Source organism: Marmota marmota, unplaced genomic scaffold (assembly GCF_001458135.2).
Source record: "Marmota marmota marmota unplaced genomic scaffold, marMar, whole genome shotgun sequence".
Classification (NCBI taxonomy): Eukaryota; Metazoa; Chordata; class Mammalia; order Rodentia; family Sciuridae; genus Marmota; species Marmota marmota.
This window is the reverse complement of record NW_025999969.1, coordinates 1,480,141-1,498,192: the sequence shown is the minus strand read 5'-3', so window position 1 is coordinate 1,498,192 and position 18,052 is coordinate 1,480,141. Positions and strand designations below refer to the sequence as shown.

Here is an 18,052-nt window from a genome sequence, read left to right as displayed (position 1 = left end):
AAGTGGGATGTGAATTTGTAAGTTTATCTATCACTTCTCCTATTATTGACCACAAATAAAATTCTCCTTCACTGTCCAATCAGTGCTTGGTCTTGGTTATTAGTTCCATAAATCTGCGAGGGAAAATGAGCCTAGACTTTTGGGTCAAAAACTGATAATAGGCACAGGACCTCAGCCCCTCTCATCCTGCCTTCAGCTATGCATTTCTGGGCTAAGCTCTAGGTGAGTGCCACTGGGGTGGTGACAGGAAGCAGACAGACATGATTGGTAAGAACAGAAGGGAATAAATCTAGCATTCATGAGGCCAGGGTTTGATCTCCAGTATGACACTAAATAGATAAATAGAACAAAATAAGATAAAATAAAATTCCTAGAGAGTCTCAACATTAGATTTGAACTGGAAGAAGAAAGAATTTGTGAATAGATTCTGAAAGCTGAAAAACAGAGAAAAAAGAGTGAAGAAAAATGAACAGAGGGCTGGGGTTGTGGCTCTGAGGTAGTGCGCTTGCCTAGCATGTGCGATGCACTGGGTTTGATCCTCAGCACCACATAAAATAAAAATTAAAGATATTGTGTTCACCTGTAACTAAAAAATGAAATATATTTAAAAAAAATAAACAGAGCCTTGGAGAAATGTGGGTATCATCAGCACAGCAACATATACTGATGGAGTATAAGGCGAGGAGACAGAGAAAGTGTTACTGGAGTTGTGGGCCAGAGGTCCAGCTCTGGGGGCTCTAACAAATCAGGTCTGGCCACTTGCCACAGAAAAAAAAAAAAAAAAAAAAAAGGAAAGAAACTTTAATCAATATTGCTATACCTGGAAAACAAAGGAGACCAGTGTTTTCAGCCCTGTCTTCTGAGGTGCTGACACAGCTCACCAATTATATAGACAAGGGAGACAGAAGTATGCACAGTTAAGCTGCCCTGGTCAAACAGTGGCCCAGTTGATCATTATCTCAGGATTGGTCAGAAGGGGCCTTGTTGGCAGTAGTGATAAAGTTGCTGTTGAAGGAGGGTAAGTTTGGATTTATCAAGAGATGTTTATTGATCAGGCCTATTCCTGGAATCCATGGTAACTGACTCAGAGCAGACAGCAAAATAGAGGCAGAGAAGCAGAGATGCCATTTAAAAAAAAAATATTTATTTTTGTAGTTGTAGTTGCACACAATAACTTTATTTTGTTTTATTTTATTTTTATATGGTGCTGAGGATCGAACCCAGGGCCTTGCATGTGTGAGGTGAGAGCTCTACTGCTGAGTCATAACCCCAGCCCCCATGATATTATATGTTTTACTCTGCTTTTAGGTATATATTGAATATTTAAAGGCCCAAATTGATAAGTCAGTGTTTTTAGGAAAAAAAGTAGAAGAAAAACAAAAGGCCTTGTTACAAAAGGAAAGGAAAAATATTTGAAGAAATTATGCCTCAAAACTTCCCATAATTATTGAAAAATCTTACACATTCAGGAAACTCAAGGAACTCTAGGATAAAAATACAGTGATTAGTAAGATAAGGTGAGAATCTTGAGAGCAGCAAAAGAAAAAAAAAAAAAAGACCAGTCACTGACAAGAAACCCCAATAAGATTAACAGCAGAAACAAGAGGCCAGAAGGCATCACATATTCAAAATGTTAAGCAAGGGGCTGCAGTTTTAGCTCAGCACCATATAAAAAAACAGAATAAAATAAACTTATTATGTCCATCTACAACTAAAAAAAATTATATATATATTTTTATTATATATAATAAATAAAAGAAAACCCTGTCAACTAAGAGTCCTACATCTAGCAAAGCTGTTTTCCAAAACTGAAGGTTAAATATTTTCCTAAACAAAAAATGAGAGAATTTGTTGCTAGAAGACCTGCCTGACAAGTGCCACTAATGAAGGTTCTTCAGCATGAAAGCAGGTGACTCCAGAAGCTAATTTAAAAAAACATAAAAAAAAGAGAACCAGAAAAGTTAACTATGAAATTGTAAAATACTGTATAAATGCACATTTTTCTCCTTTCTTCTTATAAGTGGATTTTTTAAAAAAAGCAATTGTATAAAATAATACATGTATAATAGAATATTGGACCTATAATATTGTAATATAAATATTATTATATTGAAATGTAATATAAAGCTGAACATGGTGGCATATGCCAGAAATCCATTATTTGGAAGGCTGAGGTTGGCCTCAGCAACTTAGGGAGACCCTTTCTCAAAAATAAACAAACAAATAAATGAGTAAATTTAAAAAAACAAAAAGGACTGGGGCTCTAGCTCAGTGGTAGAGAATTTGCCTAGCATGTGGGAGGAGCTGGGTTCAATCCCTGTAACAGTAAAACAAAACAATAGTTAAAGAAATGTAATATATGTGTAACATATCTGTACAAAGTGATGTGGAAGCAAAGTTTTATTGAGCTAAGGAAATGACAGCAGATAATAAGGTAATAATTATTGAAACGCATTAATAGATGTCCTATAATAATAAAAAAGGGGAAAGGAAGTAATGCTTTAATATACAACTGAAATTGAGTTAGTTTAAATCAGAAGCTGAATCAGAAAAGCTAAGGTGCACATGCTAAACCCTGTGGCACCACGAAAAAACTAAATAAAAACAGAATTAATTCTAGATAGGGAAGAGGGGTGGGAGAGAAAAGGAGGGGGGAGGGGATTAGCAAGGATGGTGGAATGTGATGATCATCATTATACAAAGTACATGTATGAAGACTTGAATTGGGTGTCAACTTATATACAAACAGAGATATGAAAAATTGTGATATATATGTGTATTAAGAATTATAATGCAAAAAAAGTACATGTATAATGGCATAAATTTCGTATACACAGATACAAAAAACTGTGCTCTATATGTGTAGTAAGGATTGTAATGCATTCCACTGTTGTCGTGTATTTAAAAAAATAATAAAATCAATAAAAAAAAAGAAATGATGTACAGGTATAAAGACAAACAAAACAAAACAAAACCCAAAAAACCAAAACCTAAACAAAATCAAAAACACCTAAAAAGAACTCCCCAAAATTCTGAAAAATCATTAAAATCTTCATTGAAAAAATATACAGATGGCTTATAAGCATATAAAAAGACACTCAGTATCATCTGTAACTAGGGAATTGCATATTTTAAAAATGTGACAGCACTGTATACTTATTATAATGGATAAAATCCAAAGTACTGAGAACACAAATTCTGGAGGAATGCAAAGGGAACACTGGTTCATTGTTGGTAGGAATGCAAAAAGGTATGTAAAGAGAGTTGGTATAGTTTGGATGTTGAATGTTCCCCCAAAGGCCTATGTGTAAAGGCTTGGTCTCAGGGTGGCATTATTAGGAGGTATTGTGGGCCTTTAGAGGTGGGGTCTAGTGTAAGGTCCTCAGGTTACTGCCTTCAAAGTGGGGTGCAGAACCCTGGGCTCAGTCTTCTCTCTTTCCTGGTTTAAGATGTCAGGGGTTTGTTCCACTAAGTACTCCCATCATGATGTGGCACCTTTGCCCAGAGTCCCAAAGTAATATGACCACCCAATCTTGGACTGGAAGCTTCAGATCCATGAGCCAAAGTGAAGGACTTCTCTTTAAGTTGTCTCATGCATTTATTTATAGTGATGAAAAACTGACTAATACTATATATTAGTATTAGTATAATACTCTTACCATATAATTCAGCAATCCTGCTCCTATATATTTATACAAATGAGCCAAAAACTTATGTCTTCACAAAAACCACACACAGATGGTTACTTCAGTTTTATTCACAACCTGAATGTAACTAAGAAATTCTTCAATAGGCGAATGGATACACAAACTATGGTATATCCAGACAACAAAATGTTATTCAATAATTTAAAAAGATGAACTACTAAGCCATGAAAAGACATTAAGAAAACTTAAATGCTGATTTCTAAGTGAAAGAAGCCCATTTGGAAAGCTTATACTGTCCAGTTAAATGACATCCTAGAAAAGGTTAAACTACAGAGAAGAGTAAATACAATTTGTAATTGCCAAAAGTTTTGGGAGAGGGAAAGAAGTGCAAATGGGAACACAGAGATTTGCAGGTGTGTGTGAAACTACTCTGAATGACACCATGATGGTGAATACATTTCTACAATTTATCAGAACCCACAGAATATATAACAACAGTATGAAATGTAATGTAAACCATGGGTTTTAGTTAATAATAATGTCAGTATTGGCACATATTTGTAACAACTATACGTAATAAAATTCTCACACCAAGCTGATACCTCCATCTACACAGTGGCTTCCCACAGGTACCACTTCTGTCTTCTAAACTATTAAGAATGCTATGCTTTCTTCCAAATTAGTGCCCTCCAGGTGTCTGAAGGCAACTATACCCCAGCTTCTTCACTCAGCAGAAGCACTTGGCTTGCTGAGATCTTTGATCCTGCCTGTGCAATAACAAAGATCAAATCAGTACTATTTCTTTTCTTTTTAATCAGTAAAGTCATTAAAGTCACATTTGGATATAAGCCCTACTATGACAAAGACTCTGAGGAAAGAATGACTGATACCCAAGGACTGTCAGTTTGTTGTTTATGAGAATGTGCATCTTTGCAAGAAAGAGTCAAACAAAAAGGCAAAGGAACTTCATTTAAGCCACCATCAAATGATGGCCATCTCCATGTTTTCTCTCTCTCATATGTTTCTCTTGACTTTTGTGAAACTATTAACCAGCTGTTTTGGGGGGCAGCCAGCTGAGACACTGCATTCAGCTTTCCTGTTGCTATGGAGACAGTGGCTTGATGATACTCTTTCCCTTAAAACAAAATGAAACCAAAAAACTCAGCAATTCAATAAAAATCATGAGCAAGTGTAGTTGTCTACAACTGCCAAGGGTGTCAAGATTAGAACTTAGGCCATAAAAACCTTACTTTCCCAGAGCACTTGGAATAAAAAAAAAAATCAGCTTCATTCTTAAAATATGCTTGAATATTTGAGAAACTGAAAATCAGTTTCTCAGAGGCTTGCATATTAAATTCATGAGTTCAGTCACCATTAGCTTGTAAATGTGCTGAGAGCAAGAACTATATCTCACTGACCTTTGTCCCTCCAATGCCTGGCACCTGAGGCTTGTTGAGTATCGAATAGAATCAGAGATATTAGAAGGGCTTTGTGCTCTCTTATTCCCTGTACCTTGGTCCTAACTGGAAGAAGTGATACTGAAGAGAACATCAACTGTGAATATTCCAGTGGAATGACCAGCCTGAGGGGTCCTCCATCCAAAAAGCCTGGCATGTTGGTCTTTGCGGAAATACCAGTAGGGAAAGTTCATCTGCTTCAGATGAGGACTCAGCAGGTAGATTCAGGTTTCTGGGGTCAAACTTGAAGACAACATGCTTTCTTTGATGATTACGCATTAGACCAGCTTTGCTAAAAAATTCCTGGTGAGTGTTTCTTCATAGTCAAAAAGAAATGCATCATAGCCTAGTAGTCTTTGATGTTGCCTCAAACTAATGCTTTGAATTCTGCCAACACCTCCAATTTGTATCTACTCTAGGGAGCGCATTGTATTGGACTTTTGTGTCAATTTTCATCTAACAGCAGTGCCTCCTGATTTTAAAATTTCTGGTCATTCATGATCAAATTCTGAAAAGGTCACAGGGAAGCATATGCATCTTCCAACTTTGTTCTTGAGGTCATCAGACACAATGAAGAAGAAATTTTATATATATGATATATACAATATATATTATACATATACATATTTTATACAATAAATATTTCTAAAGCTTTTGTAAAGCATACCTAAATGCAAAATGCTTGTGAAAAGATACATGCTGTGGAATGTGCTATATGCTCTGTCACGTGGCAGCAGAATAGAAAAGTGACACCCTAAAAAGTGACTGCTATGAAAGACATGTGTCCCAAGAACTTAGCAGAGCCCCATGGAGCATTCTTCCTGTATCTTCAGCACTTGAATCCAGCTCTTGACAGGGTCAATGTTGATGGCAGACTCACCAACACTTCTTTTAGTTATGGGTCAAGAGATTCTTTGGATAGATCGAGAACCCTAAGGGTTACACATGTCACTTTGGCAGTCACTGTTCAATAGCTATATTGAGACTTCTATTTGTCAATGAGACTTTGGGGAAAGAAGGAGCTCAAGGATAAGAACCAGAATATATATGTGTGTGTGTATGTGTGTATGTATGTGTGTGTGTGTGTGTGTATATATATATATATATATATTTTTTTTTTTTTTTCCACCAAAATAAAAACCTGAGTAGGGAAGTAATAACTAGGCACTAAGTTTCACATTGATTGTCACTGCTGACTCAGCACAAATGGTAAAGACCTGACCATGCAGGGAATCAAGCCTTGGTCAAAAATGATATTTTATTTGTTCTTCCTACATTATCTGTGCCAGACACTTCCCTTTCACCCTCACTTCCCATGAACAACCAAAGTCCTGTGAGATTCTTTCTTATATTTCTCATTGGATTATGAGTGACTATTTTGTTTTATATTTGAGGATACAGTACTAAAATAAAACTGATGTGGTTCCTGCCCTGAGGAAACATGTGGTCTGAAGTGAGATACACCATTAAGTGAAGAGGCAATTTCAACATATCAAGGTAAGTATGTTGGTATAGACTGGTTCAGGGTGCTATGAAGGACACTTAACTCATATACAGGAGGTGCCAAAAATTTTTCTGGGAGAAAAAAACTAAGATTTGAATTTATCTCATCTCTTCACTCTGTTAGCAGAGCCTAGGGTTAGGACCTTTTATCTTGCCTTAACAACAACTGTCCTGTTCTTTTAATTGGACTTTCTGCCTTTAAACTTACCTCTAGTAAAGCTTTATCCTAAAGATAAAAAGCAAACTTCACAGACTGGGTCTCTTTGAGATCTGGATCCCTACTTTCTCTCACCAGACTTCCTCGTGCTTTCATATTTAAGACATACAGAACTCACCTCATTTTCTCCAATGTTCTATAGTTAGCCATGTCTGCCTGGGATACAATTCCCCTTATTTTTCAAGGTTAGATCAAGCTTTCCCTCCTCTGGAGGGAAGGCTTTTCCAGACCCCTTAGTCTGGGACAGGCACCTGTATGATAATATATGTGCTAAAGAGTCTGATAATAAATATGTATCATTTAGATACCATAAAGAATCTAATAATAAAAATGTACTATTTAGTTTGGGCTTGAACTCAGAGTTGGTCAGTGGCCCTAATTAAGAATCTGTATTTCAGGAGTTGCCAGATAACATGAACTCCCATAGATAGTTACTAAAAACTCTGCAGCTCCTCATTTATTGACAAGTTTTACTCAAGACTTTGCAAATAGCTAAAAACAAAAAACAAAATAACAAAAAACCCCCACTCCTCCCAAAGCAAATATTTTAATCAGTGAGATTCATGCCTTGTTAATCAGTTTGGTGATGAATACTGGAAAGAGATTGTTACTGATGAAATAAAAGGGTTTCAAGCTATGTAGACTGAAAGAACTACTTCAGAGAGAGTTCCAACTTTTGCACAGGGATGGAATGAGTCTACACTTCACGGCTTAGGAATGCCACTGTCCAGTCCATTGGTGTAGGAAGTTTCTGTTTTCCTGAAGTAGATTAAAAGAATAACAGAATCCATTTATTTAATAAATGCTTATATATGTGGCAGAATTTGCTTTCGTTACAACCTGACAACCAGGTTGTAGAGGAGAAGCTAACCAGTCCATGAAGTTCTTCACTGAGCCCTTTACCATAAAAAACATAAATTATATTATTGCATTATATTAGCTCAGTCATTTCAAAACAGGGCCTCTTCTTGGTGCTGGCAGCAATATTCACTCGTGGCAGGCTGTTTGGTAATTGTCAGTTTACCTTCTACCATTCCCACTAAATGCTGAAGTCCTTGAGAGCAAGGATTGTATTTTTTATCTCTTATCTAATATTTAGCTCAGCATCGAGTATAAAAAAACATTTGCTGATTGGACAATAATACATAGTAGCATAATAAACACAGGATACATGATTAGTCATGTATCCTCTGTTTGGAAGGCTTATGCTTTAATACTAGTATTGACAACAACTTGAGAACTTATTATGTGTCAAACACAATGTTAGGTACTTAGTATTTCATTTAATATTTATGAGAATTCAGAGAGGGAGCATTACTATTTTACATAGAAAGAAAAAGAAAGGCTAGCTTATTTGGGGTTATTCAGATAATTAAGAAGAGTAAACCTTTAAATCCAACTTGGGTTGTATCCTCAGCACACATTTTTAATCAGTACTTTGGAAGTGTTTCCTATGGCTAAATTTGGAGAGCTTATACAGGAAAAAAAAAAAAAAAACAAAAAACAAAACTGCCCTTGCATTCCAATTTCCTTATATGTTTATTGAGACTATATACATTTCAGCAGCACTGTTGCAGCTGGAGAAAGACTCAGGTTTTTACCGTCGTTTCGATGTTAAATGTACCAAAAGGTCCATGTTTTGAGGGCTTGGTCCTTGGGGAAGCAGTTTTGGGAGGTACTGTGGATCTCAGGGAAAAGGGGCCTAATGGAAGGTCCTTGAGCCATTAGGCCCAGGCATTTGGAAGGGATTGTGGGACTCTGTCTAATCCTCTTTCTGCTTCCAAGCTTGTGATGTGAGCAACATTCACTCTACCATGTGCTCCTGCCATGATATGCCACTCTGGCCAGGGGCCCAAACCCACAGGGCTGTCCAATCCTGAACTTGAACTTCCAAAACCATGAGTTAAATAAGCCCTCTTCTCCTGAGTAACCTGTCTCAGGTATTCCCTGTAGGAGCATGAAGGTAACTAAGCTCTCTGCAGTACAGTGTGATGGTTCTGAGTAGCAACACTCAGCGCCTCAGGCTTGCTGCCCTTGCTGCCTTGACAAGAGTGCAAAAGACTTTCCTGCACAGCATGCTACAGGGCTTTTCAGACCACAACTTTTGTTTTTCTTTTTTCTTTTGAAAAAGTCTCAGGGGCTTCTGCAGGCAGAGAAAAGGGACCTGTTTTTGGCACATTGCTTTGAAGCTAAAGCCCGCTGTTAGTCAAGAGAGACAGTGAATTGTTATTTTTGTTCTACAATCCTTTGCTGACATGGATGCTGGCTGAAACTGCAAAAAAGGCTAAGAAAAGAAAATGCTTCACTATCAGAGAAAGAAAAATGGTGAAAGAAAACACGAGAAATGTCAGTCTATTTATGTTTCAACCGTACTGTTGAAGCTGAAGAAAGAAAAGGGTTTTAGTGGTTCTCTTGACATCATCTGAGGATTGCTCAGGTGAAGCACTCACTCAGGTGAGGTCCATCTGTGCCACCCAGTTTACAAATAGGAACTAGAACACTACAGATGACAGGTCTAGTCTACAGTGTTTGTTTTAGGCACAGCTCTCTAGAGGAAAGCACATGATTAAGGAAATCTCACCCAAAGTACTCTGGATTAGAAAAAGGAGAATAAGGGAAGGGAGGGGGGAATGGGAATAGGAAAGATAATAAAATGAATTGGACATTACTAGCCCATATGCATATATGATTATAAACAATGTAATTCTACAACTAGAAGAATGAGAGTTATATTCCATATATGTATAATATGTCAAAATGCATTCTGCTATCACGTATAACTAATTAGAACAAATAAAAAAAAAAAAAACGAAAAAGAAAATCTATAACAGCTTTCTCCCTAGAATATCCTTCATCTGCTGCCACTCACTGATATCAGGACGCCATGCCTGTTGTAGAGGATGGGAATTCTAGAACATGGTAGTTGCCAGGAGACTGATGCTAGGCCCCAAACCCCACCTGGCTTCTGTGGAAGAGCCAAGGAGTCCTGGCAATGTGCCCTTAAAGCAACCAATCATAAAGGATCTCTGACAGTATTAAGATGATTAAAAATCATTGCCACTTTGACAAGACAACAGAGGAAAATAAACACACCGAAGGTGGAATTATTTTTTGCCTTTAAAGCTCACTCACCTTCTTAGCAGGATCCCCTCTGGATTGATGATATGATGGAGACATTTTTACCTGGGAAAAAAAAGGCAAACATTTTAACATCTTTTTAGTTATAGCCTAGTTTTATTTGATTCACCTTCAAAAAAATTCAACAATCTGGTGCAATTGAGATAAAACAAATATTTTCACAAGAATGATGAATAGATTTTATGTTAAGTCCCATCAAAATTTTTCTAGAGATCAAAAAGTCAGTTGTTAGCCAAGATAAAAATATGATTAGGGTAAGAGAAATGGAACAGATGGCTCAAATTGGTTTTAATCAAATGGTGAGGAACTAAACAGATATAGAGCCTTGGTGATATTGTTAATCAACTGATGTAATAAGCAATGGCAGCATTTCTTGCAGAGGTCAGTAAAAAGGAATGAACACTTGATAAAATAATGTAAATGCACCTCAAATAATTATGTTAAGTGAAAGAAGTCAGAGAACAAAGCCCATGTTTTATAATTCCATGTATCTTAAATTCTAGAAAATGCTAACTATATGACAGAAAGCTACTCGGTGATTGCCAAGGAACTGAGTAAATTTTGGTGATGGTAGATAAGGCTATTATCTTGATTGTCATAAAGAATTCATGGATGTGTGTTTTTATCAAATTTGTACTTTGTTTATGTATAGTTTGTATCAATTATTACCTCAAAAAAGCATTTAAAGAAATTTATGGAATACATAAATTTCCAAGTGGTTGGAAAGAAATTTATAGAGGACTTTGGGGTTTATATTTTGCCCCTGGAGCCTCAATTTCTCTCTCTGCTTCCCTGCTGCCTTGAGCTGAGCAACTTTTCCTCTCTGTGCTCCTCCACCATAATGTTTCTGCATTGGAGCCAGCAGCCCAAGGATTGAATCCTCTGAAACCAAAGCCCATGTCCCCAGACCCAACAGTAACCTCATAAACTCTAGGCCTACTGCCCCCGGGGAACATAGCCCTGGGAACACTGCAGAAAACCAATACCTGAATCAACACTGAATCAAAAAGAGAATGCAAGCCACATGTGTCATTTTAAATTTGCTAGTGGCCACATTCAGAAGAAAAGGAACCCAGATGGAGGAACTAAGGCATGGGAGACCACCCACAAAGTCACTTTGAGGAGCCAAGAGTGGAAGCTATGATCAGTAGGCCCCAACCATCGAGTCAAGATTCAGTTAAACAGGGTTGGGGATATGGCTTAGTTGATAGAGTGCTTACCTTGCATGCAAAAGGCCCCAAGTTCAATCCCCAGCACCACCAAAAAAAAAAAAAAAAAAAAAAAAAAAAANCTGGGATCACAGGCATGCACCACTGTGGCTTTTGATGAGTTCTTGAATAAAGTAATAAAAGTAAAAGCAAACAACTTTGAGCACATTCTATGTCCTTGAAAGTACCACATCTTTTCAATTAGAAAACACAGGTAAGATGTAGCTATTTTTTTCTGTTTTTGACACATACTTATATTAATTTTAAAATAATTTTTAATAATTTTATTTTCATTAATCTGAAATTGAAGTATAACTGGAAATCCTGTGTTATAACCAACAGTCATGTTCTTCAATAACATATATTGAGATCAGCAAAAAAATATTTTACAGTGATAATTTTTTCTCTGCTAGTCATGAATTTTATGAGCAATGAGTTACATATACTTACATACACCTGAAATAATTCTGCTTTTAATTTTGATTAAATAATAAAAAGCCATACTGGCAGTATCAAATTATCTTTTTAACAAATATAAACTATTATTTTGAAAAAGAAATTAGGCATCCTGACTTAAAAGACAAACAATTCGAAATTTGTACAGGACTTCAAAATGAGGAAAATTAAAAAAAGAAGAAGAAGAAATGAAAAGAAAAAGAAAATACTGGTATGCTGTCATACATTCTTCTGTTAGGATCTTTTTTTTTTTTTTTTTTTTTTTCAGTTCTGGGGACTGAACCAGGTCTGGCATATGCAAGGGAAGCACTCCACCACTGACCTATACCTTCAGTGCTTTTTTTTTTAAATAGCCTTATTTTTCTGATTACAAAAGGGATACATGGGCACTGATGGAAAGTTAGAAAATACAAAAGAGCAAACAATGCAAATAAAAACCACAATCCAACCATGGAGCAATAACTACTATTAACATTTAGAATCACACTGTTTTTTGATCTTTTCATGTTGCAGGTTATGTGTATTTATTTAGCTATCCCAGTATTTTTCTATAATGGATTTTTCATGATGAAGAGAGGTATAAGGACTGCTCTAAAGATCTCAGGCTTCTGATGATTACAAAGCAATTCATTCATTGTATAAACATACTATAACTAATTTACCTAACAATATGCTGTTGGAACATTTTGGTTGTTTTCTATTTTTTTAATTATTCAAAAGGTTGTCATAGTATCCTTGTATGTAACACTTGGAGCACAAGATTTATTATTTACATTGGACAGTTTCTTATAAGCTGCTGCATCAAAGGGGTATAAACATTTAGAAATTTCTATCACCAGTTCTTCTCCTAACAAGAAGGTCCACAAATGTTTTTCCTATAATTCTGAAATCCCAAAAAAGCTCTGAAACTAAAAGGATTGCTCTAAAAAAAACCCCTCTGGCACCAAAAGTCATCTGGCAACAAACCCTGACCTGAGCTGAAGTGAGGCTATGTATAGCCTTTATCTCACATGAGCATTTGAGTGTGGGATGCTGCCCAAGTCCACACACAGACTGTTATATAATGTACAATACAAGCACCATATTGCCCTTCTTTTAGCACTTTAAAAATGTCAATTGGCCTCTGTTTTCCTAAATGAGAAGTCAGCCATCATTCTTATTATTGTTTTATCCTTGATTCCTTTTAAGACTTTATTTTTTGTTTCAGCAGTTTGACTATGACTGTGGTTTTCTTTATATTTACGCTGATAGAGTTGGTTTTTTTTTTTTTTTTTTGGTTCTATGGATTCATGTTTTTCAGAAAATTTGAGAAAATACCAGACTTTATCAGGTCAAACTTCCCAAGTCTCCTTCTTTTTCTTGTTTCCCCATCATGCTTTAAAATCCCAAACATGCACATAACACAAACTTGATATTGTTTCAAGGGTCACTAAGAGTTCTTCACTCTTTTTCAATTCTTTTGTCTCCATGGTTTTTTTAAAATAATAAATTCTATTGAACTGTCTTCAAATTTAGTAATAATTTTTTTCTCAGTGTTCTCTGAGATGTTGACATACTACAAAATTTTCTGTTTTTCTCTCTAGAATTCATTTTTTTGTTTTTTTAATGTAAATTTTAAAAATTTATATATGAAGCAGAATGCATTACAATTCTTATTACATACATAGAGCACAATTTTTCATATCTCTGGTGTTATACATAGTATATTGACACCAATTCGTGTCTTCATACATGTACTTTGGATAGTAATGATCATCACATTCCACCATCATTAATTACCCCATGCCCCTCCCTTCCCCTCCAACCCCTCTGTTCTATCTAGAATTGTCTATTCCTCTTATGCTCCCACACCCTATCCCACTATGAATCAGCCTTCTTATATCAAAGAAAACATTTGGCATTTGTTTTTTTGGGATTGGCTAACTTCACTTAGCATTATCTTCTCTAACTCCATCCATTTATTTGCAAATGCTGTGATTTTATTCTCTTTTATTGCTGAGTAATATTTCATTGTGTATACATGCCACATTTTTTTATCCATTCATCTATAATTTTTATTTCATAGTTTTATTTCATAGTTTGTATTTCCATGCTGACAGTTCCCCATGTGTTTAGTCATTTTGGTCACCTCTTCCTCCAGATCTTTTAAGATATTTATAATTGCCATTTAAAATTATTTTTTTGGATGTTGATGGACCTTTATTTTATTCACTTATTTATATGTGGTGCGGAGAATTGAACCAAGTGCCTCACACATGCTAGGCAAGCATTGTACCACTGAGCCCCAGACCCGGCCCTTTATAATTGCCATTTTAAAGTCCTTAATTGCCAGTCCCAACATCTGAGTCATTCACAGGTCTGCTTCTACTGATGCTTTTTCTTTTGATTTTAGGTTATATTTTCTTTCTTCTCATTGATCCTATCATAGTTTACGCTTTGACTGTATTAGAGAGCATTGGTTTTATTTTGCCCTTAGTTTTGGGGAAGGCTTATTCCTAAATTATAGCTTTTCTGTAGTTTCAACACAAAATCTGAAATATGTATCAAAGCGTTGAACACAGGAGGATTTACATTCAAAACTCAGCACCAGGCAGCTGCTGAAATCTCTGCTCAGTTCTTTAGTCCTCCTGATGTTGCTTTCTGCTAGGTTTCTTGGAGCACTGTGTTTGTATATTTTAGAATGCTAAAGAGAATTTGAGGCTCCATATTCTTTTTGTGATCCGCCTCCCTCAATTTATAGCTAGTCTTGACCAAGAATGCTACTTTCTGCTTCATCTCTTCCTCAGTATTCCAAGGCAAACCAAGAAGGACTCTAGGGAAAAGCTAGACATCTAGGTTAAATGCAGACATCCCTTCAGTTGCTTTCCTTCTTTCAAGGTTTATGTTCTCTACAGTTTCTGTCTACTTCTGGTTGCTTTCTATGTTTTCATATGTTGTTCAGAGCTTATAATTCATTGCAGGAATCATCTAATACAGACTGCTCTGCCATTACTAGAACTGGAACTCTGTTACATGTCTCCAATTTTTTTTTTTTGTACTCTCCCTACTGCTGCTTCTTCAAATTACAAGTACATTTAGCCACCTGAAGTTATTCATTGATGCTCTACTCATTTCAGTATTTTTTCTCTCTGTGCTTGATTTGATAATGTACTGCTATACATTAAAGTTCTCTAATTATTTCTTCTGAAATCCCATTTTGCTGTTAATCTCATCCAGTATATTCTTTATTTCAGACATTAAAATTTTAGCCTCTAGATGTTCATTAACTTTTTCTAACTTTCATATCTCTGTTCAACAAGTTCAGTATTTTTTATCACTCCTTAAAATACAGAACACAATAATAATGACTTTAAATGTTCTTGTCTACTAATTCTATTATCTGTGTCATTTCTGGGTCAGTTTCAACAAATTTTTCTTGCTCTCCATTATCTTATATTTTCCTCCTTCCTAGCATGCCTGGTAATTTTTTAAATTTATTTTTTATTTTTAGGTGGACACAATATCTTTATTTTACATTTATGTGGTGCTGAGGATCGATCCCAGTGCCTCATGCATGCCAGGCAAATACTCTACCACTGAGCCACAATCCCAGCCCCGCCTGGTAAAATTTGATCAAATGCCAGACATTGTAAATTCTATCTTGATGGGTGTTAGATATATTTTAAATTCTTAGTATGTCCTTAAGCTTTTTCTGGGATGTAGTTAAGATACTTTGAAATAGTTTGACCTTTTTAGGTTTTGCTTTTAAGTTTTATTGAATCAAAGCAATAGTAAGTCTAGGGTTACTTCCCCTACTACCACCACTGAGGTTAAAATTTTACTTAGTTCTTATTCTATCCTGTGAACTATAAAGCAGGGAGGAAAAAGGCATTACTATTATTCCTAGCTCTATGTGAGTTTGGGACACTGTTCCATCTAATCCTTTTGGATGGTATGCTTTGTAACCTCAAGTAGTTTTCTCACATAAATGGGTCAGTACTCACATACTCCAAGTTGCCTTCTGTAGTTTTTGGAGTTGCTTTCTCTCATTCTCTCTCTCTCCTGCCGAATACTCTGTCCCGGGAACCCAGTCACCTTGGCTTTCTTGGACTCCTAACTCCATCTCCTTAACTCAGAGAGTCTAATGCGCTGTTTCAGTTACCCCTTTCTGAGTCATGCAGTAATTCAAAGACAACCCTAGGTTGTATGTCATTTGTTTGTGGTTTCTCAGGTGTCACTATCTTCTTTTGTTGGATGTCCAATGTCATAAGAACTATTATATTTTATTCATTATTTCCAAGAAACTCCTAATGTATCTTATTCAGAAGTGCAAGTCTCTATATTATCTTTGTAAAATCCAAAACATTCTGAATTCTGAAATGTACCCGGCTCAAGTGAACTTGGCAATCCCACAAGTAGTGTAGAAAAATGTCTGTTCTCTCAAACTCTTATTATCTTAGTCTATTTTCTGCTACTATGACAGGCTACCACAGACTGGGTAAACTATGTACAAAAGAAGTTAATTTGGCTCATGATTCTTGAGGCTGAAAAGTCTAAGATGAATGGGGCACATTGGTGACAGCCTTGTGCTGTGTCACAACATGGTAGAGGGCATCCCATGGTGAGAGTAAGGGAGAGTGCTATCTAGCTCAGGTCTTTTTCCTCTTCTTATAAAGCCCTAATAAGATCATGGGGATTTCATCTCATGACCTCATCTAATCCTAACTTCCTCCCGGAAAACCCCACCTCCAAATACGATTAACATATGTGAATCTGGGGGTTAAGTTTCTAACATATTGACTTTTTCAAACCATTGCACTTACAAATATAAATATATTTATATTTGTAATTTATATTTGTAATATATATATTTATGTTTATATAGTTATATTTTAATGTGTGTCCATTTAATATATGCTTTTAAAAATTTGCCAGTTGAGTACATGTTGCTATTTTAACATGCAGTTCTTTGATCACTGGTAAAATATTTTTTCACATTTAACTGTTTACCAGAATTTTTTATGTCCCTAGTTTTTATTTCCATCAAAGTCTTAGTTCCACATAAAGAATGAAAGCACTTATTTGGTACTAATGTCATCCCTAGGTCTCTTGGACACAGGAAGATGTATAGATTTAAAGCAATAAGCATGTGATTATTAAACAGTTCTGAAGAAGAGGTAAGGGGTGGGCAGGTACTATAGATATGACTGTCTATACATTTTCCACAATCACTATGACTGGTCATATCCCTCCCTTTGTTTTAAACTCTTCAACGTTTCATACTAAGAATAAAAACCAAATCTTTTACTCGGGTATTGTCTACCTACCTCTTCAATCTCATTCTTTCAGTCAGTATGCTATGTCACTGATTTTCTTTCTTTCTTTTTTTTTTTTTAGATAGAATCTTGCTATGTTACCCAGGCTGGTCTTAAACTCCTAGGTTCAAGTGATATTTCTGCCTCAGTCTCCCAAGTAGCTGGGACTACATGTGTGTACCTCTGCACCCAGAATAGTCACTAACTTTTTTTCAGGTCCTGGAACAAATCATTCCCCTCTGCAGATCCTTTGTGATTGTTCTTTTGTTGTCTGAAATGTTGTTCATGTGGCTGGTACCTTTGTATCCCCTGGTTCTGGGCTTAAAGAGTGTCTCTGTAGATAGACATTCCCTGGCCATCCCATCCAAAGCAGGTTTACCTCATGTTACTCTCCTCATAACATTCTATTCTTTCCCCTCACTTCAATTATTTACCTATCACAACTCAAAATTATATATTTGATACAATGTTTGCATATTTAATTATTGTCTAGCCCCCCCTTTTGGTGGGTAAGCTAAATAATGAGGGGAACTATTTTTTGTTGTTGTTTACCAATGTATACTCAGTAGAGTACCAGGAAGAGTGTTTGACCCAAGGTAGGAATATGATAAATACTGGCTAATGTAATGAATCACTTAATACTTGTAATGATAACAAGATTGCTAGAAAATAGGCTAAAGTCTGTTCCCCAAATTTCATTAAGATTACCAATCATCTCTATGAACTTCTGAGACATATTAATCTTCATGTAATTTGTAAGTTTAATTTCGAAGGTATCTTTTTGAGACATGTTGCTATTACAAAACAATGAAATCTCATCTTTTAGTATTTATTTTGAATTTACCCTTTCTGTAACAGGGAGCTAATTAACTCTTTAAAAGGGGGCTGAGGATGTAGCTCAGTAATAAAGTACCCCTGGGTTCAATCTCCAGTACTGCAAAACAAAAACAAAAACAAAAAACAAAACTTTAATGAACTTGACATAAATAATAAAAATAACTTTTTAAGTCGCATGAAATTGGTAAAACCCTCAGAGAAAGAAAAAATGTGGACACAACAAGGAATTAATATCAGTGTTACTATTTCATGTAAACCAAATCTACAATATTAGTGGGAATTCAAAATAAATCTG

General features: G+C 35.8%; 1 protein-coding gene across 2 annotated transcripts in view; it reads right to left on the bottom strand.

Annotated features, from left to right (window-relative positions):
- The window catches only part of Vps8 (VPS8 subunit of CORVET complex), a 254,264-nt gene that overhangs the window by 32,247 nt on the left and 203,965 nt on the right, over positions 1–18,052 (bottom strand). For both annotated transcript variants that reach the window (XM_048804017.1, XM_015499948.2), the window contains one exon: positions 9,957–10,007. In XM_048804017.1, coding sequence (XP_048659974.1) covers positions 9,957–10,007 — 51 coding nt within the window. The remainder of the gene's footprint in view (positions 1–9,956; positions 10,008–18,052) is intronic.